General features: G+C 49.4%; 1 protein-coding gene across 2 annotated transcripts; it reads left to right on the forward strand.

Moving 5' to 3' along the window:
- Positions 1–459: 459 nt before the first annotated feature.
- OTULIN (OTU deubiquitinase with linear linkage specificity) lies at positions 460–25110 on the forward strand. 2 transcript variants are annotated; one of them, XM_015416180.1, is made up of 9 exons: positions 460–705; positions 2314–2346; positions 4367–4687; positions 11416–11492; positions 13625–13728; positions 16594–16737; positions 17506–17622; positions 20600–20869; positions 24865–25110. In XM_015416180.1, the coding sequence occupies exons 1-9, from the start codon at positions 485–487 to the stop codon at positions 25057–25059; spliced, it is 1482 nt and encodes a 493-aa protein (XP_015271666.1). In that variant the 5' UTR covers positions 460–484; the 3' UTR covers positions 25060–25110. The 2 variants fall into 2 exon arrangements, with proteins under 2 accessions (XP_015271666.1, XP_015271667.1); XM_015416181.1 differs by lacking the exon at positions 2314–2346.

Below are 25110 nucleotides of genomic sequence, written 5' to 3' on the forward strand. Positions count from 1 at the left end.
GCCCCCCCCCGCCGCCGGTCACTTCGCGCCGCCTTCAAGGGACGGGGCTCCTCCCAGCGGCTGCAGCCGCCGCCGCCCCCCCCCGTCTGCAGCGCGTTGCATCCAGATGTGGCCAGCCAGGTGTGGCGCGAGGGACCCCTGAAGCTGCCCCGGACTGACTCCGACCCGCGGCCCGTCAGGGTCAGTCTTGTCGGCCCGGACCGGCAGCGGCTTTCCGGGGGTCCCAGGCAGAGGGAGGGGAGGTCTTTCCCCGTCCGTCTCCCCCTGCCGCTGGAGGGACCGAACCGGGGGGGATTCTGCATGCCCAGCGGAGTCGGTGGGCATGGCCCTTGCGGCTCCTGCGCCTTCGAGGTTTTGTGTCCATCGCTACTAGCCAGGGTAGGGCCCGGAATCCCCCAGCGCCTTTCATGGGGACAGGTGTGTTTCTCCCCCCCCCCCCTTTCAGAAGCATCAGGCCGGAGGTGACCGAGCAGAGCTGCTGGAGATGAGCTCGGAGAAGACCCAGCCGCCGCGCACCCCAGTGAACGGAGGGAAGTCTGGGCTTGCCGCCGCTTCCGCTGCTGCCGGCGAGGAGGCCAAACCGGCTGGGCCGAAATCGGGTCCCGAAAGGCAGGTTTGCGCGAGCAGCGCTGGCGTCTCCGCTCTGACAGACAGCACCAAGCGATTCCGGCTCTGTACCAGCCAGGAACCAGCCTCCCTTGGTGGGTAAGTCCTCCTCTTCGGCAAGAGAAACCGAGTATGTATTGCGGAGCATAAAGCAGCACACCAGTAGTGGCAAGATGCATGTTTGTAATAAGGTGGAGGAGAAGAGGACCTTGTACATCGTTTTCGGTTCCCGTTGGAGAGAAGGGCTGGGGGTTGGAGGAGGGGGGTTGGGGAGGACATAAAGCTGGGACATGGAAGGAGAGAAGTTGGAAAACCAAAATTAGCTGCTGTGTAACATCTAAAGCCTTCCGAAGGGACCAAAATTTTTTCCAATGCTCATGTTGATAATTCTTGGTGCTCATTTTTATGGCATTTCAAATATTATGATTAGGCAGTTCTGAGAACTCCTTCAACGGACTTGATTTCTCAACAGGCTTTTTGTTTTCTAATCTGCTTCCCATGTTTTAGCACTCTCCCCCATCTTCCTCCCCTCCCCCCACTTGCAAATTTCGTATGAGGAACAACAAGCTTTCCGCAGCCCCGCTGCCCTGTGGGGGATTTTCCCGTGTTGAGTAGGTGCTCCGATTTGTATTCCGTGACACTTTGCAGGGCTAGTAGTTCCTCTCTGAAGGTCTCTCAGATGCAGTTTTTCCTAATCTTTCCTAATCTTGCACGGAGCCATTCAGTCTCTGACTGTAATCGGAGGCCTGCATTTTGTTTTGGGACAACCTCCCCCACCTCACCCCGCCATGGAAATCTGGTAGCTCCAGTTTATTGCTGAGTTGCATGCAGGGATTCTTGTGAAGTGGGCGAGGCATGAGCAAGTGTTCCCCAGATAGCTGGGTTAAACTTTCAGGATGACTGAACTCGGAACCTTTATTCAAGTGGAGAGAAAACTTTCGGGCTCACGAGGGGAGAAATGTAGGTCAAATATTTAATAAAATGCAGCAGCCAGACTTTGAAATTTCCTGAAACTATGGCTCATAGTGCCGTAGCACACGGAAATGGATGTTGTTTGCAAACACATAGATTGTACAAGTGTGTTCATCAGGGAGCGTGGAGATACCAGTGTTGGTAATGAGATGGGAAACCTAGGTCTCAATTCCATCCAGGAGGATGCAGAGAATAAACGAACATGTCTGACATTAGAAACCACAACATTCAGTTGCTGACCTAAGAGCAGCAGTGCTTTTACAAAGGGATTTCAAAGGGAGATTAGAAAGAGGGACTGCTGAATTGCAATTGATAACGAAGCGCAAGAGAATGCACCCTCCTGGACTGAACTGAGACCTAGTTTTCCTGTCTGGTTACCAATGTGCGCTATTATCATTTGGCATCTGAAATCACTCCACTGTCCAAGATATAAGGACCAATCCATGTGTTCTAATTCCTGATCAGGATCTTTTTGAAAGAAAATAGCTCCAGATAGGAACAGAGAAATCCAATCTTTTTTTTAAAAAAAATTAAACTTTTCAGAATAAGCCAAAATAATTTCCTCAGTGTACATTGTGCTTGTCAGAAGAATCCACCCTCCCTCCCACCCACCCACCCAAGAAGTGTGCTTGTACACAAAAAGCTTATATCTGGAATAAAACGTTGTTGGTCTTAAAACTGTCATGGGACTCCAATTTCGGTTTTCTCTCTCTTTCCTCCTTCCCCCCAAAACAGGAGGAGCAGCCCCGGAGAAGGAAGCAGAAGCGGGTGTGTGTCTGTGTGTGTTTGAGAGAAAGAGGCTTGTTTTTGTGTCTCTCCAGCACGAAGCAGCCACGAAGCTCTCTCCATCTCTGTCTGGGGGGGGGGAAGAGGCAACAGGCAGGAAGCAAAGAGCCACTGAGGGATCTGGGGGGGGGGAAGGAAGCTGGTGTGAAGCTGCAGCAGCCACCCTGGAAAAGGCAGCAGGAGAAGGAAGTTGCTTGGGGGCTGGTTCTGAGCCCTGTGTGGGCCACACGTTTGACACCTGTGGCCTGATAAATGCTTGTCCAGCCGCTGCTTGAAGACTGCCAGTGAGGGGGAGCTCACCACCCCCTTAGGCAGCCAAATTTGAGCGGATTTGCTCCCCCTGCTACATTTTTCCATGCATAACAACTTCTACTAGCCTAACTTAACATGGTGAGAGATTATAGGCACTCATAATAGCAAAAAAACGAAGAGAAGCCCATGTTGGATCAGGCCAATGGCCCATCCAGTCAACACTCTGTGTCACACAGTGGCCAAAACCCAGGTGCCATTAGGAGGTCCACCAGCCGGGCCAGAACTCCAGAAGCCCTCCCACTTTCCCCCTCCCCCCCAGCACCAAGAATACAGAGCATCACTGCCGCAGACGTAAGAACATAAGGGAAGCCATGCTGGATCAGGCCAGTGCCTATTCCAGAGGTGATGAACTCATTTGTTATGAGGGCTGGATCTGACATAAATGAGACCTTATCGGGCCGGGCCATGTGTGTCGTAAATGTAATGTCAGGTAGCAGAGATATAAACTTTATAAAGGACACAAACACAAAGATTTTTTTTAAAACTTAAAATAAAACATGCTTAAAGCATTAGCACTCTTGCAACATTTTGCTTATTTAACAGTCTCCGATAACTTGACTCCTCTTGCTTTGAATTATTCCGTCAAAATCTGGAGTCAATGTCTGTCCTGTAGCAATCTTGAGTATGCTGTTCAAGTGTTGTTCAGGTGCGTATCTGTAAGTTGCAAACCTACTTTTAATTTTTCGACATTCACTACAGAAATCTCATGGTCAATGCTTTGAGCCTAAGACCCAGAGGAAAACATGAAATGGCTGGGCATTGTGAGCTTTTGTACACAAGTTCCTTTGTGTGGTGATCAAGAATATGTCAAGGCACCATGACATAGGCTGAGGGCTGTTTCTCTCCAAAACTATAGTCTTCTCCAGAGAATACCTACAACTAATATGTGGCAGTGTAAGAATAGAGAGACAGCAATATATATCAGCCTATTATCTGGGAAGTCTAGGTTCCAAATCCCCAGTCTGGAAAGGAAATAAACTGGGTGAACTTAGTCTGGACACAAACATTCAGCCTAATCCACCTCACTGGCTTGTTGTTATTCCTCATCTAAATAGTTCACATTGTTTTCCTACTGAGAAAAGCTGGATCATGAGGGCTTGAATATAGTGAAAAAGGGGAGGCAAACCCAGTTGTACCCAGGAGAGCCCTGGCATAACGAGCCAAACAAAACTCACCCCCCCCCCCCAAGTTTTGGGTACAAAGAATGGCTCTGCTGTGTGATTGAGAGAGCCTGGCAAAGCAAGCTGTGTCACAGAAGAAAGCAAGAGAGGGAGAAGTAAGCAGATGGTAGCCAGTTGCTTGTGGGCCTGAGACAACTCCCGTGGGGGGCCGGATGTGGCCCTTGGGCCGCATGATTGACACCCCTGGACTATTCAGTCCCACACTCTTTGTGTCACACAGTGCCCAGAACCCAGGTGGCATCAGAGGGTCCACCAGCAGGGCCAGAACTCCAGAAGCCCTCCCACCGTGCCGCCCCCCCCCCCAAGCACCAAGAAGACAGAGCATCACTTGCCCCAGACATAAGAGCATAAGAGAAGCCATGTTGGATTAGGCCAAATGGCCCATCCACACAGTGGCCAGAACCCAAGTGGTGTCAGGAGGTCATCCGGCTGGGCCAGAACCAAGAAGACAGAGCATCACTGCCCCATACTCAGCACTCACAACGTCTTTCCATCTCTTTTTATCGTAGCCCTGGGATGCTGCAGCACAAAGCCAGGAGAGCATCCAGCCCTTCATCGACCACGGACGAAAAGCCCAAAAAGAGCGTGTTTCCTCTACGGCTGACTAGAGGTAAAAAAGAGAAACACGCTCCCCATGACAAGAACTTGTCAAGCACAGGCACCAGCCGCAAAGGAAAACCTACCTCAGTGGCCAAAGAAGATGGCCCATGTCCTACGGAGAGGCCTCGAACAGAAGTCCTGCCAGCGTTTCGACCCAGCCGAGAGAATTACAGCAAGGGTGACGTAAAACCGTCAGCCGTCTCTTCACCCGTGGGATCCTCCGTAGACTAGTGAGTTCGTGTCAACGTTTGGCTGAGGCACTCTGTCTCAGATGCTGTTGAACTGTCTGCTTTCTCTTCCTGATACATAGTAGGTGGCACAGTGTGGTGCCCTGGAGGGAGGAGCCAGCTTCCGTGTCCCGTGACATCCTTCCTTGGGCAGAAACAACACTGAAACGTGGTGGCCTGGAGCGGATGCCGTTTGGCTCCCGGTGACGATGGCTGGCCGACTGGGAGCCCGCCCTGGGAGCACAGGCGCTCTCCTCTCCCACTGCCCAGTTGCCCCTCTTCCAGTGTCCGCCCTGACGGGGCTTTAATGCTGCACGTGTGTCCGCACGGATGGCTGGGTGGGCAGTTAGCCAGAGCTGGCCAGTCCCTTTCAAGTCCTAGTTGCTTCTGTTTGCCCCACCCTTCCTTTTTGCTGGATTTCTCTGTACTAGAAGGCGCAGATGGTAATACAGACTCCTTTCTGGCAGGTCCACAGGCTCTGTGCTTTACTCTGACACTTTTTCATCTTGCAGCAACTGTGGTCAATAGCCTAATGATATACCGAACAGGTATGGCCGGGGGGGCTGGATCCCATAAATTTGTTCAGCCAATCGTGCGGTCTTCATCTTGACGCTTTGCGCTGGACGACAATCTGATCCCACCCCTAGAAAACCAACTTTAAAGTCTTATTTTATTTTTTCAGGTGGCAGACAGTGTGATTTAAGTATCTACCTGGTTTCTCTCTGATCAAACCCTGTAAGTCTGAATACAGACTTCCCTTTGTGTCCCCAGCAAGAGGAGTAACATTTTTGCAGGCATCTCCTGTTTTTCTCTCTTTGCATCCTGTGTTACATGCAAAACAGAGGTGTTACCCAGTCAGTTGGTTTTTTCAGATAAGACCTCTGTGGTGGAGATGATAGGAAGAAGTCCCAGAGCGCTCTAGTCTGGAAGCAGTACTTACAGCTGTCACGGGGGGGGGGGGGGGGGGGCCCGGGGCTGGGGTTCTGTTACTCCTGATAGCACTCAGACACCCACATGGTGTATTCATCAATCCTTGATGTCTCTAGTCATCTCAAAAGCAGCAGTCGGGTTGTTGGTGCCTGTGGGAGTCTCCTTTAGCAAATCACAGTGTCAGAATATTGTTGGTGTGTTTGTTTGAAGCACCTTTCCTCAATAATAAGAATTAATAATCATTGTATGGCATCATGTGTAAAATAGCCAGGAGATCCTAAGATTGTATGGGAGCCAGACATTCTAGCTCTTTCAGCATTATGCACCACTCGGTCGCGAGCTAGACTTGTTTTGCCAGACCTGCCGTTTGCTGCTCCTGCCTCACAACCCTGGTATTCCTTGGAGGTCACTCTTCCAAGTACTAGCCAAGGCCGACCCTACTTAGCTTCTGAGATCTGACGAGACCCAGGTCACGGTGCCTCTCCTCAGTGTTTTACTCATGAACAAGCAGCCTCTGTCGCAGGGGGACTGTACTTCACTGAATACAATATGCTTTCCGTGCCTTTAGTATGAAAACTTGTTTAGGTCAGACTTGTAAATAGCTACTCGCCAGATCACATCTAGGTAGGCAAGCAGGGATTTTTTTTTTAAATGGTTCTCTCATCTAGATGAACAGATTACTAACATATATGTGAGTGGGCGGGCTAGTAAACGATTTTGTGATCTAATCATTTCTGTGGACTCATTCACAAGTGATCTAGTTCTTGTAGGGCCCCTGTGCATACAATGTTTTCCCTTTGGAGCTATACCTAAAGCAGAGTCCAGAACAAATCGTGTCTCCCGCAATTGGGAATGTTGCACATTTAGACTGGGTTGTGGACCAGACCTGGTGTCTCCCCCCGACCTTTTGCTGGGTCCAATCCTAAAGAGAAAAGTTTCCTGAGCAGGGCCAGAATGTTAAATGTATTGATGAATGGCTTTCTAACAAATAGATGGGAGGGGGTTAAATTTCCCGTGGCTGTTTAGTTAGCTGCACGCTTTAAACCCTGGTAACATGTATAAAAACCATGACCCCTGTCTGCTGCCCTGCACCGCCCTCGTCAGCTGCAGAAAGTGTTTAAAAGAACTGGCAGCGTGGTGCAGTGGTTAAGAGTGGCGGACTCTAGGTTTGCTTCCCCACTCCTCCTCCTCCTCCACATGAGGCCTGCTGGGTGACCTTGGGCCAGTCTCAGTTCTCTCAGACCTCTGTCAGCCCCACCTGCCTCGCAAGGGGTCTGTTGTGGGGAGAGGAAGGGAAAGGCAATTGTCAGCCACTCTGAGACTCCTTAAAGGAGAGAAAAGTGGGGTATAAGAACCTACTCTTCTTCTCCTTCTTCTTCTACAGCTGCTTTTAGAAGAGGAAGAAGAAAAAAAGATTGGATTTATACCCCGCCCTTCACTTGGAGTCTCAGAGCGGCTGACAAACTCCTTTCCCTTCCCCTCCCCACAACAGACACCCTGTGAGGTGGGTGGGGCTGAGAGAACTCTGACACAAACTGCTCTTTTTCAAGGACAGCTGTGCCAGAGCTTGTGACCGGCCCAAGGTCATCCAGCCAGGTGCAAGTGGAGGAGTGGGGAATCAAACCCGGTTCTCCCAGATTAGAGTCTGCACACTTAACCACTACACCAAACTGGCTCTCCAAACTGGTCACTGAAGAGAACTATCAGAGCACAGTGCTTCGATCAGTGTTGTAAGGCACAGGTAGTTGCCAAGATAGATCATTATTTGCTTATTCTGATTAAAAGAAACCCCAGATATACTGAGCAGCCAGATAGCAAAGAGCTGCATTCCAGCAAATGCAGCCTTGAGTCTGGAGGCATTGGAGGCTGAGGCTCTGGAAAGGCTCAGCAGAGCACAGTTACCTAAAAGCGACCTTTTTTATTTTTCCAAGCCCCCCGCCCCTCACAGATCGCTGTCTCCTCCTGCCCAGTAGGATGACTTAGCATGCATTTTGATGGTGGTGGTGCAACTGTGCCCCCCGACCTCCTCGCAGTTTACTCACCAGGCCTGCAGTAAGTACTTCTCTGTCTAATGTTGGCACTTTTTCCTTTTTTTAATCTGATAGCAATTTGGGCTTACGTATCTCCAGTTGTCGGAGCGTTTTCCCTAAAGCCACCACCTACATTTAGTTAAATCCATTGGACACGATCCAAAGACACCTGAGGTTGCTTCTGTATGTGCCCTGGGATTTGTTGACTTCCTCTCCCCAAAGCAGCCCTAAGAAAAGCCACTCATTGGGGCCAGGGAATCCTCTTGCTGGACACCCTCTTGTAGAGCCAGTTTGGGGTAGGGGTTAAGTGCGCGGACTCTAATCTGGGAGAACCGGGTTTGATTCCCCACTCCTCCACTTGCACCTGGCTGGATGGCCTTGGGCAAGCCATAGTTCTGACAAGAGCTGTTCTTGAAAAAGAGCAGTTTCTGTCAAGAGATTTCTCAGCCCCGCCAACCTCACAGGGTGTCTGTTGTGGGGAGGGGAAGGGAAAGGAGTTTGTAAGCCGCTCTGAGACACCTTTGGGTAGTGAAGGGCCATGGGGTATAAACCCAATCTCTTCTCTTCTCTTCTTCTAGACTTGCCCCAAGATCACAGGACCGTAATTTGTTCTAGAACAAAGTTTAGAGACTTTAAAAAGTTTTAGTTGCTCTTCATATTGAAGATATTTTAAGGCATTGCTCTTTCTGGAAGTCTTTATCTGTGAATCCAGAACTATTACAACCACCCAAAGCCAAATCAGGGAAATCCCATAGACAGATCAAAGCCCCTTCCGTTGTGTCCATGTGGAGCTCTCTGTGGATCCTTTGTGTAGTCTTATACGAACCACTTTTTAAAAAAACTGCAAGATTACTGAAGTGAAAACTTTCACCACCCTCCATTTTGGCCATAGTGTACACTAGGGGTGTGCAAGGAAAAAACATTTGGTTTTTTTCAGATTCAGGTATAAAAGAGCCAAATTTATTCGGCATTCTTGAATATTCCCAAATACCAGGACCAGCATTATATTCGGATTCAGGAAATATTTGGTAATACCAAATATATTTGGCTCTGTTATATACCCTATGGGGCCATTATAGTAAAAAGGTAAAGATTTCCCTTGCTCGAAAGCTAGTTGAATCTGACTCTATGGGGCGGTGCTCATCTCCGTTTCCAAGCCGAAGAGCCAGCGGTGTCTGAAGACATTTCCATGGTCATGTGGCCGGCATGACGAAACGCCAAGGCGCACAGAACACTGTTACCTTCCCACCGAAGCAGTACCTATTTATCTAGTTGCAATTTCTTGCTTTCGAACTGCTAGGTTGGCAGGAGCTGGGCCCAGAGACAGGAGCTCACTCCATCACACAGCACTCAGGTCTCGAACTGCCGAGCTACAGACCTTCCGGTCTGCAGCTCAGCGTCTTAACCTCTGAGCCACCATGGCCACATGGGGGGCCATTATACTCAATGGCAAATCTCTGGTACATTCAGTGGACTGGGGGAGAGGGGGTCTCAGGTAGAGGCACCAGATTTGCAGCGCAGCTCCTGGAGCCTCTCCTCAAAAGCACCTCCAAGTTTCAAAAAGATTGGACCAGGGGGTCCAATTGTATGGGGACCCAAAGAGGGTGCCCCCATTCTCCATTGTTTCCAATGGGGGGATAGCAAGGCTGTACAAGCCCAGTAGAATGTCCCAGAGAATCTCTGCAGTCGAAAGTGAAGTGGGGAGGGGACATGTTTGCAAGGCCAGCAGCAGAACCGGTGCCACTGTGGTGGTGCCAAAACCCAACAGGACTAAGGTCAGATCTGAGAACCACTGAAGTAAGGGGGGCGTTTCTACAAGGACAGCAGACCCAATGCAATGTACTAGTGCCCAGCAGCAGAACCCAATGCCAACCTACTGGTGCCCAGCAGCAGTACCCTGTGGCATTGTGGCAAATGCCAGCTCAACATTACTGGACTTCTGTGTATTGGGCTGGCCTTGGTGTGGGTGGCCTGCCCACCCCGCACTTTTGAGTGTTCTGATGGGTTTCTGCTGCCCTTGTTTCTGCCAAGAAATTTTTTTTAAAAAACCCTGCTGGGATTCTCTGGTGTCACATTGGTTAGTTCTGTTGCTGCCACATTGGCACTGGGTTCTGCTTCTGGGCACTGGAACGTTGGCACTGGGTTCTGCTGCTGGACACGAGTAGGTGGGCTCCTTTGCTGGGCACTAGTACATTGCACTGATTCTGCTGTCCTTGCTGAAATACCCCCTTAGTTTCTACAGAGATTCTCAGATTTGACCTTAGTCCTTTTGGGTTTTGGCGTTGCCCCAGTGTCACTGGTTCTGCTGCTGGCCTTGCAGACATCCCCCCCCACACACACACACACACTTTCTGCTGCAGAGATTCTCTGGGACGTTCTTGTATTCTTGCTGGTTTTCCCCACTGGAAACAATGGAGGTTGGGGAGCACCCTCTTTGGGTCCCCATACAATTGGACCCCCTGTTCCAGTCTTTTTGAAACTTGGGGGTCCTTTTGGGGAGAGGCTCCAGCAGCTATGCTGCAAATTTGGTGCCTCTACCTCAAACCTCCTCCCCCACCCAGACCACTGCATATACCCCAAGAGACTTGCCGTTGAGTATAATGGCCCCATAGGGTATAATGGAGCCGAATAAGAGTTGAATAAAGCCAGATAGTATTCAGGAATCTTTGTCCAGCTGCTGAATAGATGCTCTGATTTGGTATTTGGCTTAGTAAATACCCGAAAATTGCTGAAAAGGCATTATTTGGGTATTTATTCGGCTCGGTAAATACCGAATGCACACAGCTACCCTAAAGTAACCTAAGTTCTATCCCAAGGAAGTCTGGCAGCCAAAGTTCCGGATAATGCACATACCTGCTTGCTGTGTATGATTTCCCATGTCTCTGCTAATAGCAGAGCGGAACAATGAGCTACAAATGCATGGCTCCTGCCCCTTTACCACATAAGAACATAAGAGAAGTTGGATCAGGCCAGTGGCCCATCCAGTCCAACACTCTGTGTCACACAGTGGCCAAAACCCAGGTGCCCTCAGGAGGTCCGTTACTTGGGGCCAGAACACCAGAAGCCCTCACACTGCTGCTCCCCCAAGCACCAGGAATACAGAGCATCACTGCCCCAGACATAAGAAGCCATGTTGGATCAAACACGGCCAAAACCCAGGTGCCATCAGGAGATCCACCAGCGGGGCCTCCCTTTCTACCTTCTGAGACTTCACTGGGTGTTATCTGCATGTTCAAAAGTTGTCTTTTTAAAAGATTAGGAAAATAGTGGGTCTTGCATTTAAAATATTAAGATCTTTTTTTTTTAAGGGCATAACGTCTTTAGCTTGCTTTTGAACCTAATGAGACTTTTGTTTTCCTTTTGTAGAATCCCAAAGGTTTTGCCATCGCCAGCAGAATGCATCCTAATCCAGGAGGCCTCCGTCTCTTGTCATCGCTGTCATAGCCTCAAGGGGGAGGGGGGAAGGTGTGTCTTTTAAACTTATGACTTACTCTGATGATGTTATTTTGAATCTTTGCAAGATAGATTTTCTTTTCTTTTCTGAGGCTCCTTAGATGAATATGCTGTTGAATTACATTGCCTTTCAGTATCAGTTTTCTAGCAGAAATCATTTGGACAAAATGGATATTGGTGGATTAGACCTTTTTTGCAGTTACGTAACAGTCGACTCTTTCTCTGCCACCTCTTCCGCGTCCTGCTTGAGGCGGCTGGCAGTTAGAACTCCGTCATGATACTGAAAACAAGCTATGATGTGTGTCAATGTTGTTTCAGTGAGGAGGACATGTACCGAGATGCGGAAGAAATAGAGAGAGAGAAAGAGTGGCTTGTCTGTGGGGCAGGCACTTCAGGTACATTTCAGTACTACTTGTGCACGGCGTGATGCCTTAGCTGGACGATACGGAAAGCGGGGACGGGGAGCCGGGCCCTCCGGGGAACTCTGACCCTCTCCTCTCTCCCCCCTCCAGTTGCCTGTCCCAGAAGAGGGGTGTGGATCCGGGGGGGGGGGGGCTTGCACTCGCCCACTTAGGAACACTAAGTGCCAGACAAAAATACAAACCTTCATATGAAATTTACCGTCGTTCTTTAAGAGGATATTAATTTGCTCTAGAAAAGTTCTCTGGTTATTAGTGTCCTCCAGCCGAATCAGAAGTCTCAGTGGCGGGAACTTTTCTAAGCCGGCGCTGACTTTGTCCCCAGTGCCTGAAAGGGCTTAGAAGATGGTAGCCATACGAAACAGCAAGAAAGCTGTTCCAGGAGGACTGCTTCAGGCATGTTCACATCACAGGTCAATCACAGGACAGTAGCAGAGAGTTGTTCAAGCAGCGCAAGAACCTGCCACAAACAGCCAATTTGGCCTTCTGTGGCAATCCTGCAAGCTGTTAAGGAAGAGCTCCCTCTCGCAGCTTAAAACATACGGGCCACGTGTGCCCCAGCAGACCCCCGTTGTAGCCCACACTGCTTCTCAGGTAGATCAAGATGGGCAGCCGTGTCTGTCTGTCTGTAGCAGCAGGAAAATGGCAAGAGTCCAGGAGCACCTTCCAGACTAACCAAACTGGTGGCAGGGGAGGAGCTTTCCTGAGTCACGGCTCACTTCTTCAGATAGCCGAAGAATATAGAACATGATGTAGATATAGATCTACTAGTCTGTCTGTAGCAGTAGGAAAGAGTCCGGTGGCACATTTAAGACTAACAAAATTTGTGGCAGTGGAGGAGCTTTTGTGCGTCACCGCTCACTTCTTCAGACGCCTCTCAGAGGTGAGTCTGTGTTCCGACACACTCTCACAAACCCCCGAGAAGCTTCTCACCATGTCTCTGCAGGGATCTGGTCCCTCTCTCCTCAGAGGAAGTGGGAACCGGCAAGGGTTGGGGGGAGAGGAGGAAGGAACTCTAGTAAACATGGCTTTTATTTCTGAACACACCAAACATGAGCTACAACATTGTCAGTCACGTCAGTACTAAAGTCTGGTAACTGCCATCTCCTTCCCCAGAATGCTACTTGGTTATGTCTTAAAAGGGCAGTAGCATATAGCTATATAATAGACAAATAAACCTTACCTCAGCTGTTACTCCCTGTTACCCAAAAGCCTTGCTGGGAGGGGGGAGGAGAGAGAGAGAGAGAGAGAGATGAGGACACTGGAAGTCAACATTTTGAGGCCTTCCTCTTGAGGGAAAAAATCTCCCAGCATCACCGTTGGGATGTGGAGAGAAGAGGAGAGACACTCAGAATGCCTGGAACTGACCGCCACCTACCAGATTTCTCTGTTGCATCCCACAGGCCACTGTCAGAAACAAGATTTTCTGCCATGCTTTGGAGGGCACCGTTTCCCGCACTCCCAGCCCTGTTCTTATGCCCATCCCCCACACGGGCAAGATGAGGAACAGACTGGGACAGGAAAATGGCCCTGGAGCAAGCCGCGTGTCCCCTGTGGCACCATAAGCCAGGGCTGCAGGGGCCAGTCAATGGTGCAGGCAATGGATATTACAGGCCATCCATTGCTCCCTCCTGAAAACTAGCAGCAGTAGGAGAGAGAACAGAACTGGCGAATCAATACCAGTTGCCAAGGGAGGGTCTAAGCCAAGTGACCTCTGAGGCTCTGGCAGAGTGGGCAGAACTTGACTCTGCTTTTGCTCCTGGCCCCTAGGGGCCCTCTAGGGCCGTGGCCCACCAGGAAGTCTCCCTGTCAGTAACATGGCCAGTCCCCCCTCTGCGAGAGACACAGTTGGCTAACTGGGAACTGACAGCCACGAATCATTACAAAGTGACCAGACCGAGTGTAAAGTTTAACTAGATGGGTTACTGATGTTTTGTACATGGACTCTCACTTTTACCAAATTTGAGCGACCCTGGGGTTCCCGAAACAGAAGAAAAGGGGCTGGGGTTTCTGGATGTGGATGCACACAGACTGTGTTCTTTAGAGCGCAAAAGAACTGTTTCAGGGCTCCCCACTAAATTTCATTTTCTTGTCTTAATTGCAAACAGTTTCCCCAGAAAATAAACTAAGTGTTGCACCAGAAGTAGATATCATGGATTATTGCCAGAAGGAATGGAGAGGAAGCACTTCAAGTGCCAAGCGCATGAGAAAGGTCTGATCTCCCTATCTTTGTAATAGTTTCAGAAGTTATAAATGTGAACTGGATTTATGTCTAAAGGAGTAGTATCTAGACCCCAGTGTTGACAATAGTATTCCTTCTGTATATCAGTGTGGGGTTTCTCAAAGTTAGGATTGCCAAGGCACACTTTTTTTCTGAATTAAAATTGGACATATCATTGTAAGAGTTAGAACCATCTGATCATAAGGAGCCCAGTCACATTTGCATGAATACAACCACCTCATTTCAGCCAGGACAGTTGACTTTACATAGTTCTGTACCAGGAAAAACTCCTTGTCCTTAAAGCTACACTGTTTTTATTTGGGGGAGTTTTAAACCGCCAATTTTTTTTTGAAAACATTTTATTAGGATATAATAAACAAAGTCAAACATAAATCAAACATTACATAGTTATACATCCTACCCTCCTCCCTTTCCCTCCCCCTACTCGGCTTCCCACAGTGCTCCAACCTCCTGTTCGTTTCTTAGATGTTCTTCATCCCTCCCTTTTTTACTCATATCTATAGGTAACTTATCCCTCCATTTTTTATTCTTATAACTTTATCTATTTTTAATATCCTTTAACCTTCAATAATTATCAAAGCAAAATAAATTGTCCCTTACTTCCCAATACTTTTACAAATAGTCTTTAAAATCTTTCCAGTCTGCAAAGAAGTCTTCTGCTTCCAGATTATTAAGTTTCCTTGTCATTTTGTCCATTTCAACCATGAAAAGTAGTTTCTTGATCCAGTCCCCAACTTCAGGAACCTTATCTTGTTTCCAACATTGTGCATAAGTCATTCTGGCAGCTGTGATCATATACCACATCAATGTCCTTTTTGCCATATTGACTTCTTCCATTTTAAGCCCCAAAAGTAAAATTTCTGGTTCTTTCTTAAATTTACCTTTCACAATTTTTCCATTTCTGCATGAATCTCAACCCAAAACTGTTTTGCTTTTTCGCAAGTCCACCACATGTGATAAAATGAGCCCTCTATCTTTTTAAATTTCCAACATTTGTTTGACATATTTATTCATATTTGCAAATTTTTGGGTGTCATATACCATCTATACATCATCTTATAACAATTTTCTTTTAAGTTATTACACCTTGATATTTTCATTGCATTCTTTCATAACGCCAAATATTTTTTTTTAGATCTCAAATTTTTCAGTAAACCTCAGTCTGACTTCAGGTTTGTAGATGAATCTCCCCTAACGGTCTCTAGCTCCGTTCTACAGATCTGTTGGTCCACAATTAGATAGGATTGTTAGGAGTTAGAGCCATCTGACCATAAGGAGCCCACTCACATTTGCATGAATACAACAACCTCATTTCAGCCAGGACAGTTGACTTTACATAGTTCTGTACCAGGAAAAACTCCACCCATTCTAACAGCTGTGTTTGTGATATTTTTTCTGGGCTTCAACTACTATAAGCAAGCATAGTGCATAAGGAGAGGGGGGGGGAAACAATCAGCCTTTCAAAACTGTTTCTATCAGGGCTATTTTTGGGCTGGAACGCACAGGAACGGAGTTCCGGCTGGCTCCCAAGTTGGCCATGCCCAGCAGGAACTCATTAGCATAATAGGCCACACCCAACAGCTACATAAGGGGTGTGTGGCCTAACATGCGAAGGAGTTCCTGCTCCAAAAAAAGGCCCTGGGTTTTGACAACAAACAAGGTAAACAATAACAAGCAAAAGGTGGGTGTGGCTGGATGACCATACTTCTGGTAACATGGGGGTGCGGCCTAATGTGCTAATGAACTGTGCTGTCAGGGGTGTGGCCCAATATGCTAATGAGTTCCTGCAGTCAGGTGTTGCCTATTATGCAAATGAGTTCCTGCTGGGCTTTTTCTACAAAAAGAGCCCTGGTTTCTATCCTATCTAATTGTGGATCAACAGATCTGTAGAACGGAGCTAGAGACCGTTAGGGGAGATTCATCTACAAACCTGAAGTCAGACTGAGGTTTACTGAAAAATCTGAGAGCTAAAAAAATAAATTTGGCGGATTAAAACTCCCCCAAATAAAAAACAGTGTAGCTTTAAGGAAAAATGCTCACCAAGCTCTCGGTGGCCATTTTGGAGGTTGCTAGGCACCACAGCAATATTGCTGAGCCTCCCAAGACTGGGTTTCTGCTACCTGGAGGCCAAAACAGCCCTGGGAAAACTCTCGGCCCCTTCTGCTGTCATGTCCCCGATGAAGGAGGACTCACGGGGGACAGACAGACAGGATGGGACTTGGTAATTCCGCCAGTGGGAGAGAAGGAGGGGATTCCGAAGATAAAGATAGGTTGGCCGGTATGCGGAAAGGAGAGACGTCAGACAAAAGGGAAAGGTTATGGAGGAAACATTAGGGGAGGGAGGGTACCAGGAAAATGAGATGCTCCCCACAAGCCTTTGCAGGTCTGCCACTTATAATTATGCATTTTGGTGTACTTCAGTTATTCCTAAAAACTATAACTATTGATCTTCTAATTATGTGAAGTTCTGACTGAGACAAGCAATTGATATAAAACAGACGTATTGAATTTTTTTTTTGCTGGTTACCACCAGCAGCCCCCTGAAATGGCCTTGGTGTTAAATGCCAATGAGGAAGGGTTCGACTGTTGGCTAAGCCGGCCAGAGCTACAGTAGGTGGGAGAAGATGGCAGGAATAAAAGACTTCCCTCCCCCTCCACACGCACACGCCCTTTCATGTATTGACAAAACATCCTTGTTTCTTTGTTTAAAAAAAATTGGGGGGGGGGGGGTGGCTAGAAGTCATTTTAGAGGCTTCTAAAGTGGGAGGGAAAGAATAGACCGGGAATAACAAGTTGTGTGCACAGCTAAAATATTTTCTGCTTTTTCAAATCTAGGGCTATGAAGCCGTTTCACAAAGGTTCGTTTCCATCAGGAGAGTGCGAGGGGACAATTATTGTGCAGTCAGGGCGACGTTGTTTCAAGCCCTCAGCCAAACACTCCGGCTTCCTGACTGGCTCCGGAACAAGGACCTGATGCTGGTAGGCCTCCTGCTTCCAGTCCTCCCCATGATAAACCGAATACCTTAGCAGAGCAGGAGAACCTCCACATTCAGAGGCACTAAGCCTCTGAATCCCAGAGCCAGGAGGCCACATCAGGGGAAAGCCTCGACCTCTCTGCCCTGCTGTTGGCCCTCCAGAGGAACTGGCTGGCCCCTGTGTGAGATGGGAGGCTGGACTAGATTGACCCTCCCTGGTCTGATCCAGCAGGGCTCTTCTGATGTCCTTATCAGGGGAAGGCCTCGGCCTCTCTGCCCTGCTGTTGGCCCTCCAGAGGAACTGGCTGGCCCCTGTGTGAGACGGGAGGCTGGACTAGGTGGACCCTCACTGGTCTGACCCAGCAGGGCTCTTCTGATATTCTTATGAAGGCCTCGGCCTCTCTGCCCTGTTGCTGGCCCTCCAGAGGAACTGGTTGGCCACCGTGTGAGACAGGATGGAGGACTAGATGATCCAGCAGGGCTCTTATTCTGTTATGTTCTTAGGTGGTTCTTCAGGTTCTGTTGCCAGCCCTAGGGAGTGTCTCAAGTATTTAGGAATTTAGAAGCCAGCAGAAGTGCCTGGGCCAGGGTCCCATACCACCCCCACCATTCTAAAAGGGCATCCAAGGTGGCTTCCAGAGGCCACGTCCCATTGGATAGGCTACCCAGTGGCAGGGATGAAGGATATTTTGACTCAGTAATGTGTGACCCATTAGGTGCCACGCTGTCTTTCCAAATGCTGACATTACTCCTTCTGTAACACTAATTTCAGCTACCAGAGCACCTGATGGCCAAATACGACTGGATCGCGGAGTGGCAAAAACTAACCGGGAAGGCAGAAAACTGGACTGAAGAAATCAAAGGGTGCTTGCTGTTGTTAAAGCAGAAGGTTGGGGAAGCTGCACGCTCATCCTTTAATTCGTTGTATGGCCAGTTAGCGTAAGCTGTCGGTAAACTAGCAACCCTTTGAGAAGTAATTGGACCTTGGGCAGGGTTCCTTCAGCCGGGCCAGTATCCGTGCCCAGGAGGAGCCTTGGGTGTGCGGTCTGCCCCTCGGGATCCGTCCCTGCAGCCGCAGAAGGGGAATGCTGAGAGCGGCCCTCAATCCCTGGCTCAGGAGGCCCCCCCGTTCTGATGCCGACTCTGAGGCTGCGGGTCCCATGCGTGTTTTGCAAGGGCCACCGAAGACTGAGGGCAGGATCCCCTTCCTCCTTCCACTGAGGGGCAGTCAGAGTGGAGGTTGTCTGTTTAGCAGAAGGAAACGTCACTCCCTGCACACGCTCACTCCCCGCACGGGGAGGGGGAGTGCACACGGGCACGGGCCTCTGCATTACTGTCGAGTCTTTTGCAGGGTGCAAACATGTGGAAGAAGTACCTGCACGCACAGCCTCACCGATAACAGGGAGCGGAATGTGCGCAGGCGGGTCCCCTGAGCATTCGCACTGTGTGGAGCAGATGATGCACGGTCACGCCTGTTTGTGTGGGGGGGGAGGCAGGGCCAGCGTGCTCATGCCTGCTCTCCCTCCTCATGTGGCGAGTCCGCACACTGACAGGTGGGCTGCACAGAGCTTGAAGCCACCTGCATTCCCGCATGCGAGGATTTCTGTCTAGGGGGCTTCTGTGTGTGTCCCTGAGCCAGGCATTTGTCTCAGAGGGATATCAAATTGGGAAGAAGGGACTGGTTATGCTTGTACCCAAACGAAGCAACTCTTGGGATAACATCTGAGGATGTTTCCCTTTGATGTCTGCCAGGCAGGAATCCTAGCAGTTCTCATTGACCAGACCGTGTGTCTTTTGGGTTGCCCTCAGCAGCGTGGTCGTGGGGCTGGCTCCCTGCGTACTCAAGAGTCTGTTCGTTCTGGTGTTCAGCACATGTGAGCAGCCTAGATTGAACTGTGCTCCGGGCAGGCAGGTGGTCGCTGCTGGTTCATGAAGGCTCAGCTGGCACAGGGAATTAGCTCAGATCTGTTTCCATAGGCATCGTTGAATGTAGGGATGTGCATTTGGTTCGCCCATTCGGACCCCTTTCGGGCTGCTGCAGGCTGATTCAGATTCTCTGATCTGAATCAGCTTGCCGCCAAATTAATTCAGCCCTATTATATCCTATGGGCCATTGAAGTCAATGGTGAAAACATAGGGTATATTCTGGGGGCTGGAGGGGAGGGGGTTGGAGGGAGAGGCTCCAAACTCGCAGGTTAGCTGCTGGAGCCTCTCCCCAAGATACCAACCAAGTTTGAAGAACATTGGACCAGGTGGTCCAATTCTATGGGCCCCCAAACAGGTTGTCCCTATCCCCTCCATTGTTCTCTATGGTGGGAAAAAAGTTACTTTTCCCCACCATAGAGAACAATGGAGGGGATAGGGGCAACCTGTTTGGGTGCCCGTAGAATTGGACCCCCTGGTCCAATGCTCCTGAAATGTGGCGGGTATCTTGGGGAGAGACTCCAGCAGCTACCCTGCGAGTTTGGAGCCTCTCCCTTAAACCCCCTCCCCTCCAGCCCACAGAATAAACCCTATGTTTTCCCCATTGACTTCAATGGCCCATAGGATATAATGGGGCTGAAACTGACATTGGGCTGGCGGAAAGACTCCTGAATCTCTGGTACTGCCGAAATTGACATGCAGGAGTCTTTATGCCTGCCGAAATTGATTCTGCTCGATTCGGCCGATTCCGAATGGGCCGAATTTTTTTTTTTTTTTTTTGCACACCCCTAGTTGAATGCCTTACCTATTAAATCAACAAGAAAAGTAAAAGCATTTAGGGCTCTCAGTCAAGTGAGTGTTTGAAAAGCTGGTGATCACTCAATTAGCTGAATCACCAGTCGATCAAGGAAATTGAAATGTGTATGTCACCAAAACCTTATACATACCTTTGTTAGATATTAGAATCAGGTGGGTAGCAATGTTCCCTCTAAGCTGAGTTAGTGTGAGCTAGCTCACATTTTTTTAGCCTCCGGCTCACAGATTTTGGTCTTAGCTCAGGAAGGATGGCTCCAGAGCAAACTGATTCATGCAGCAGCCAAATCACCTGCTCACAACTTTAATGCTGGTAGCTCACAAAGCAGAATTTTTGCTCACAAGACTCCACAGCTTAGAGGGAACATTGGTGGGATAGGCGTGTTCGTCTGAAGCAACAGAACAAAGTCTGGTTCCAGGGGCATCTTGAAGACCCACAAAGTTTAATTCTGGGTAGAAGCTTTGGTGTGCGCCATGCACACGAAAGCTTCTACCCAGAATTACACTTTGTGGGTCTTCAGGGTGCCCCCAGAACCAGACTTTGTTCTGTTAGCTATTGAAAGGGCAGGGCTCTGAGGTTTAGCAGGAACTTCTGATCCTTAAAGAAAATAGTACAAATGGCCTTCTCAGTTCCTGCTATACAAATAAACCAAACTCACAGTGGTCCCACGAATTAAAAATTGGCCTCCATTGATTAGTCAACTGAATCATCAGTTCTTGGTACTCTTACTGGCCTGGATCCAGCAAGATACGAGAGGAAACATAAATGGACTTAATGCAGTTCTGTGGATGTAAGAACTTGTCCAGTACTTGCCACTTTCCTCGTGTGTGTATGTATTTTATAGTGCCCAGAAGTTGGTTGCACAAGATCTTGCACACGTGGAAATGCAAGTCAGGATATAAGTTTAGCTCACGGGAAGTGGTTGCCCGTGCAGAAGAGCCAGTGGAAATGTTGCACTGGATCCGATCTGCTGGTTCAGCTCTCAGACCCAGCCTTAAGTGCCGGCCTGAGACTGGGTTTCCCCCCCTAAGCCAAACTCCACTTTTTCCGAAAGTATGGCAGTTCTTTACCCCAGAAGGGTGTGTCCTGTCCCACCATTCTCCTTATGCGCCATGTATCCCTTCTGCAGTGGGAAAGCATCAGTGCAATGAAGACCCTTGCAGAGAGGCAAGCTGCTTGCGATGAGCTTTTTGCCGGCGAGGAGGACGAGTATCGCCTGTACGAAGCTGTGAAGTTCCTCATGCTCAACACGGCCGTCAAGTTGTACGAAGACAACCAGAAGGGGCTGGAGGTGCCGGAGTTTTCCTGGCTTCTCTTTGCTCGGGACACGTCCAGCGACCCTTTCCAGCTCATGAAGAACCACTTGAACCAACTTGGGCACACAGGAGGCCTTGAGCAAGTAAGCCCCCCGGTCCTTGCGGTTTTGCCTGAAGCCCACCTTGTTCACGGGGTGCCGTGTGCTGGAAGGTGTGCGGAAGGGGCAGCTTCTCCCCCTAATGAATTAAATGGGTGACCTGAGAGAAGGCCACCTCCCAGGGCAGGAACAGGGTTAAGCAAGGAGTTCAACGTGCCCGATGAAGGGTTGGCTCACAAAAGTGGGCAACCTGGAAAATTTTGTTGGTCTTTAAGGTGCTTCTGGATTCAGATTTTGTTCAGCTGCTAACAACTGACACAGCTGCCCACCTGGAAGTATCAAATAGTTTCCATTGGCCAAGCTACTCAAACACTGGGCTTCTTTACCTTTAGACAAAATACTTCCTAAAGCAGCACTTCATATACATTAAGCGGTACATGTTAGTGTCAGAACCCACAGCCAACAACTGAGTACACGCTTATCAGAAAGGTAATACTTTATTGTAGAGCTATAGATGCGTTTACAAAAGCACTGTTAAGAATGGCATCGCCCCTACAAGCATAATGGGATATAGGGCATTCGTATGCACCCCCCCCTTCCATAGGCCAATTAGCCACATTCCTGTGTGCGGGAGAAGGAGCCCCAGATCGTTAGAGCCGAAGCTGGGAACCGATAGCGCTCCCACGGTTTTCCCTCAGCGCCAGACACTACACCACCTGCACATCTTAGAGATAACAGCGTTACAGCAGAGAAGAAGCACAGAAGGAATTTAGCAGTAATTAGTACACAGAGCTGCGGTGGCTCAAGTGGTTAAGATGCTGAACTGCAGGCTGTGGAAGGTCAATAGGTCAGCAGTTCGAGACCCGAGCGTGCCGCATGACGGAGTGAGCTCCCGTCTCTAGTTTCAGCTCCTGCCAACCTAGCAGTTCGAAAGCAAGAAATTGCAAGTAGATAAATAGGTACCACTTCAGTGGGAAGGGAACAGCGTTCCATGCACCTTGGTGTTTAGTCATGCTGGCCACATGACCACAGAAACGTCCTCGGACAACGCTGGCCCTTTGGCTTGGAAATGGAGGTGAGCACCGCAACCCTAGAGTCGGATTTGAATGGCTTTCGAGCAAGGGAACCTTTACCTTTAGTACACAGGAAAGGGAAGCCGATGGCCTCCTGAACCATCATGGCAGCATGGCTGACAGTTAGGTCCGTAAAAGTTTTATCCTCCTTTTTTTTTTTTTTTAATTTGCACACCTGAAATGTTCATTGCTGGGCCCCTTGCCTGACCCGCCTCATAATGCCTTCTGTCTCTTAGTCAGTTGTGTGTTCTAAAGCTGCCATACAGTTGGGGAAGAAATATTATGCAACTGGAAAAGAAAACATGCTAAACTGAACGAAAAAGATACCAGTAGTCTCTTTCTGAGTATGCTTTTTTGGTATCTCAGTGTTTTGAGAGATGGGAAATACCAATATCAAAACCTGGGGGCCTGATTCTAGAAAGCCAACTGGGGGAGCAAATAAGCACACCAAGAATTACCCGGACCGGCTACTTTGCGGTGTTGCGCAGTCATGATGTTTTGAGGGGCCTGGATCACTCTCTGGCCAGGCGGCTGGTGGCCAGTGTTCCCTCTAAACTGAGTTTGTGTGAGCTAGCTCACAGTGTTTTAGCCTCCAGCTCACACATTTTTGTCTCAGCTCAGGAAGGAGGCCTCCAGAGCAAACTAATGTATGCAGTAGCCACATCACTTGCTCACAACTTTTAATGCCAATAGCTCACAAAGTAGAGTTTTTGCTCACAAGACTCTGCAGGTTAGAGGGAACATTGCCGGCGGCTCCTTCCGGTTGCCCCAGGAGGGAATTGGGTGTGTGTGTGTGCCTGTGCTGATGTCATTTCCAGATGTCTGGAGACTCTCTAGCACTTTACTGCATGTTATGAAACGCTCCTGGTTTTTAGCAGAGGGGACACCTGCATCTCCCCTCCTGTTGGGTGTTACACGTTAAAACACTTCAGTATTTACTGGGTTACCCATTTCCTCCCGCCAGTGCCTGAGGCCCCTGCCGCCCACGCGCTGGGATGTTGGGAGGCCTCCCCCTGTAGCAGCGGGAGCCCTGGCATCCTGAGGGTGAGGCAGCGCCAGGTCACCGCCAAAGGCATGGCAGGGCTCAGGCCCTGGAGGGAAGGAGGCAACGGTCGGAACATGGCCAGTCCAGAGGAACCCGATGGAGCCTCCTGCTTGTCAACAGGCCTGGGGACCAAATCCTTAGCTTTTCCCTGTGGAATTGTAGTCGATGGGTTAGGGTTCAGCACATGACATGAGCAATGTTCCCTCTAAGCTGTGGAGTCTTGTGAGCAAAAATGCTGCTTTGTGAGTTACTGGCTTTAAAGTTGTGAGCGAGCGATTTGGCTACTGCATAAATCAGTTTGCTCTGGAGCCCTCCTTCCTGAGCTAAGACAAAAATCTGTGAGCTGGAGGCTAAAAAATTGTGAGCTAGCTCACACTAACTCAGCTTAGAGGGAACACTAGACATGAGCCCGGGGTGGTGGTAGGTAAACGATACCTGGCTGGGACTGGCCTGCGTCTGCAGTTAGTTGTGGGTTCCAGTAAAAGGTTAGTAAATGTTTAAGTGAATCAGAGTCAATGTTCCCTCTAAGCTGTGGAGTCTTGTGAGCAAAAATTCTACTTTGTGAGCTACTGGCATTAAAGTTGTGAGCCAGTGATTTGGCTGCTGCATAAATTAGCTTGATCTGGAGCCGTTCTTCCTGAGCTAAGACAAAAATCTGTGAGCTGGAGGCTAAAAAATTGTGAGCTAGCTCACACTAACTCAGCTTAGAGGGAACACTGATAAAAGGTACTTTAAGAAATGGTGTTTGGTTCACCCACATTCTGGAGAGGATGTGGGTATATTTGGGGGGGGGGATTCTTACTGCTAGGATTTCAGTGTTTGTTTGCAGTTATCCCTTGAACCTTTTTCGTCTCATTGGAGAGCGTTTGAGGCAGCGGCAGGTGCTGGTCAACCCACAGCAGCGGCTTTAATCCCGGTATCACTCCAGGACGTCAGGCCAAAATGACGTAACGTGGCCATGGGAGTAACTCAGCCTCCCCTGGCGCAGAAGGGAGTTCTTCCCCCGTCAGCTTTTGAACAAGATAGACTGGCAGGGCCCCGATCCAGCAGAGCAAAGGGTGCGCACTCAGGCCTCTACCCAGGGACCGAAGCCCAAACGCCTGCCTCCCGAAAGGGGCTACGAATAGCCGCAGGGACCCTGGGCATGAAAGCCTGACTCCAGGTAAAGCTTGCAGCTTGTAGCTGTTCGGTGGCAGAAAGGGTAGATTGAGTTTACCTCTTTTTTCCTTCCAGCCCAGCTGACCAGGACAACTCCAGTTTTTTAAAAAGGAGACCTGGCTGCTGGGGTTGCAGGGTGCTGTTCGCATGCCCCCCTACCAGGGCAGCCGACGCCTCATCGGGGCCTTCTAATAACCATTTATTCAGACCCGCTAGATGCCTTCTCTTTCAGAGACCTGCTATAGAGCCAGCTCACAAAAGGAGACGCGATAAAGTCATTGAAAGCGAACAGATTAAAAGCCGGCCGAGAAAGAACCGTTTGGTAGCTGAAAGGAGGCCTGTAGTGATCCTCCGACAAGAGGCAATTTGTAAAAACGGTTTAAAGATCAGCCCTCTCGTTACATTGCTTTTTGCCCCTGCTTTTTCTGGTCTGCGGTCAGAAGAGTAGGGCAGGCACCAGGTGAGCCTCGAGGGGGAGCGCACCCCACAGAGCATGGCACCACCACTGAAAGAGCCCCGTCTCCGTTTGCTCCCTGCCTCACCTCTGCAGGTGGGGGCCCAGGAAGAAGGGCTTGGCTGAGGAAGACCTTAACTGGGGGGGGGGATGGGGAGGACTGGAGGAAAGGGAGCCCAGAGCGATGTGTGGCCTTGCAGGCCAGAACTCGAGCGTTTGCGTTGTGCCCAGAAATGGACGGGCAGCCAGGGCAGATACTTCTCAGCACAGGGATGATGATTTAACGCCCCTATTTTGTTTCCCTGCCCAGGTGGAAATGTTCCTCCTGGCTTACACGCTGCAGCACTCCCTTCACGTCTACCGACTGTACAAGTACGGCACGGATGAGTTCCTGGCTCTTTATCCCAGCGGCCCAGAGGAGGGCTGGCCGGTGGTGACCCTGATCACCGAAGACGACAGGCATTACAATGTTCCAGTCAGGATGTGCGAAGAGACGAGTTTGTAAAATGGCATGTGTGAACGGGTGTATAAACCGAATAAAGAATTATGAGGAAGA

Source organism: Gekko japonicus, unplaced genomic scaffold (genome assembly GCF_001447785.1).
Source record: "Gekko japonicus isolate JY-2015 unplaced genomic scaffold, Gekko_japonicus_V1.1 scaffold502, whole genome shotgun sequence".
Taxonomy (NCBI): domain Eukaryota; kingdom Metazoa; phylum Chordata; class Lepidosauria; order Squamata; family Gekkonidae; genus Gekko; species Gekko japonicus.

Bases quoted from the DNA above. Each gene is read 5' to 3' on its own strand.
- OTULIN (XM_015416180.1), top strand. From the start codon at position 485: ATGAGCTCGGAGAAGACCCAGCCGCCGCGCACCCCAGTGAACGGAGGG. The intron at 706-2,313 runs GTAAGTCCTCCT...CCCCCAAAACAG, and splicing joins GAACCAGCCTCCCTTGGTGG to GAGGAGCAGCCCCGGAGAAG. The intron at 16,738-17,505 runs GTAGGCCTCCTG...CACTAATTTCAG, and splicing joins GGAACAAGGACCTGATGCTG to CTACCAGAGCACCTGATGGC.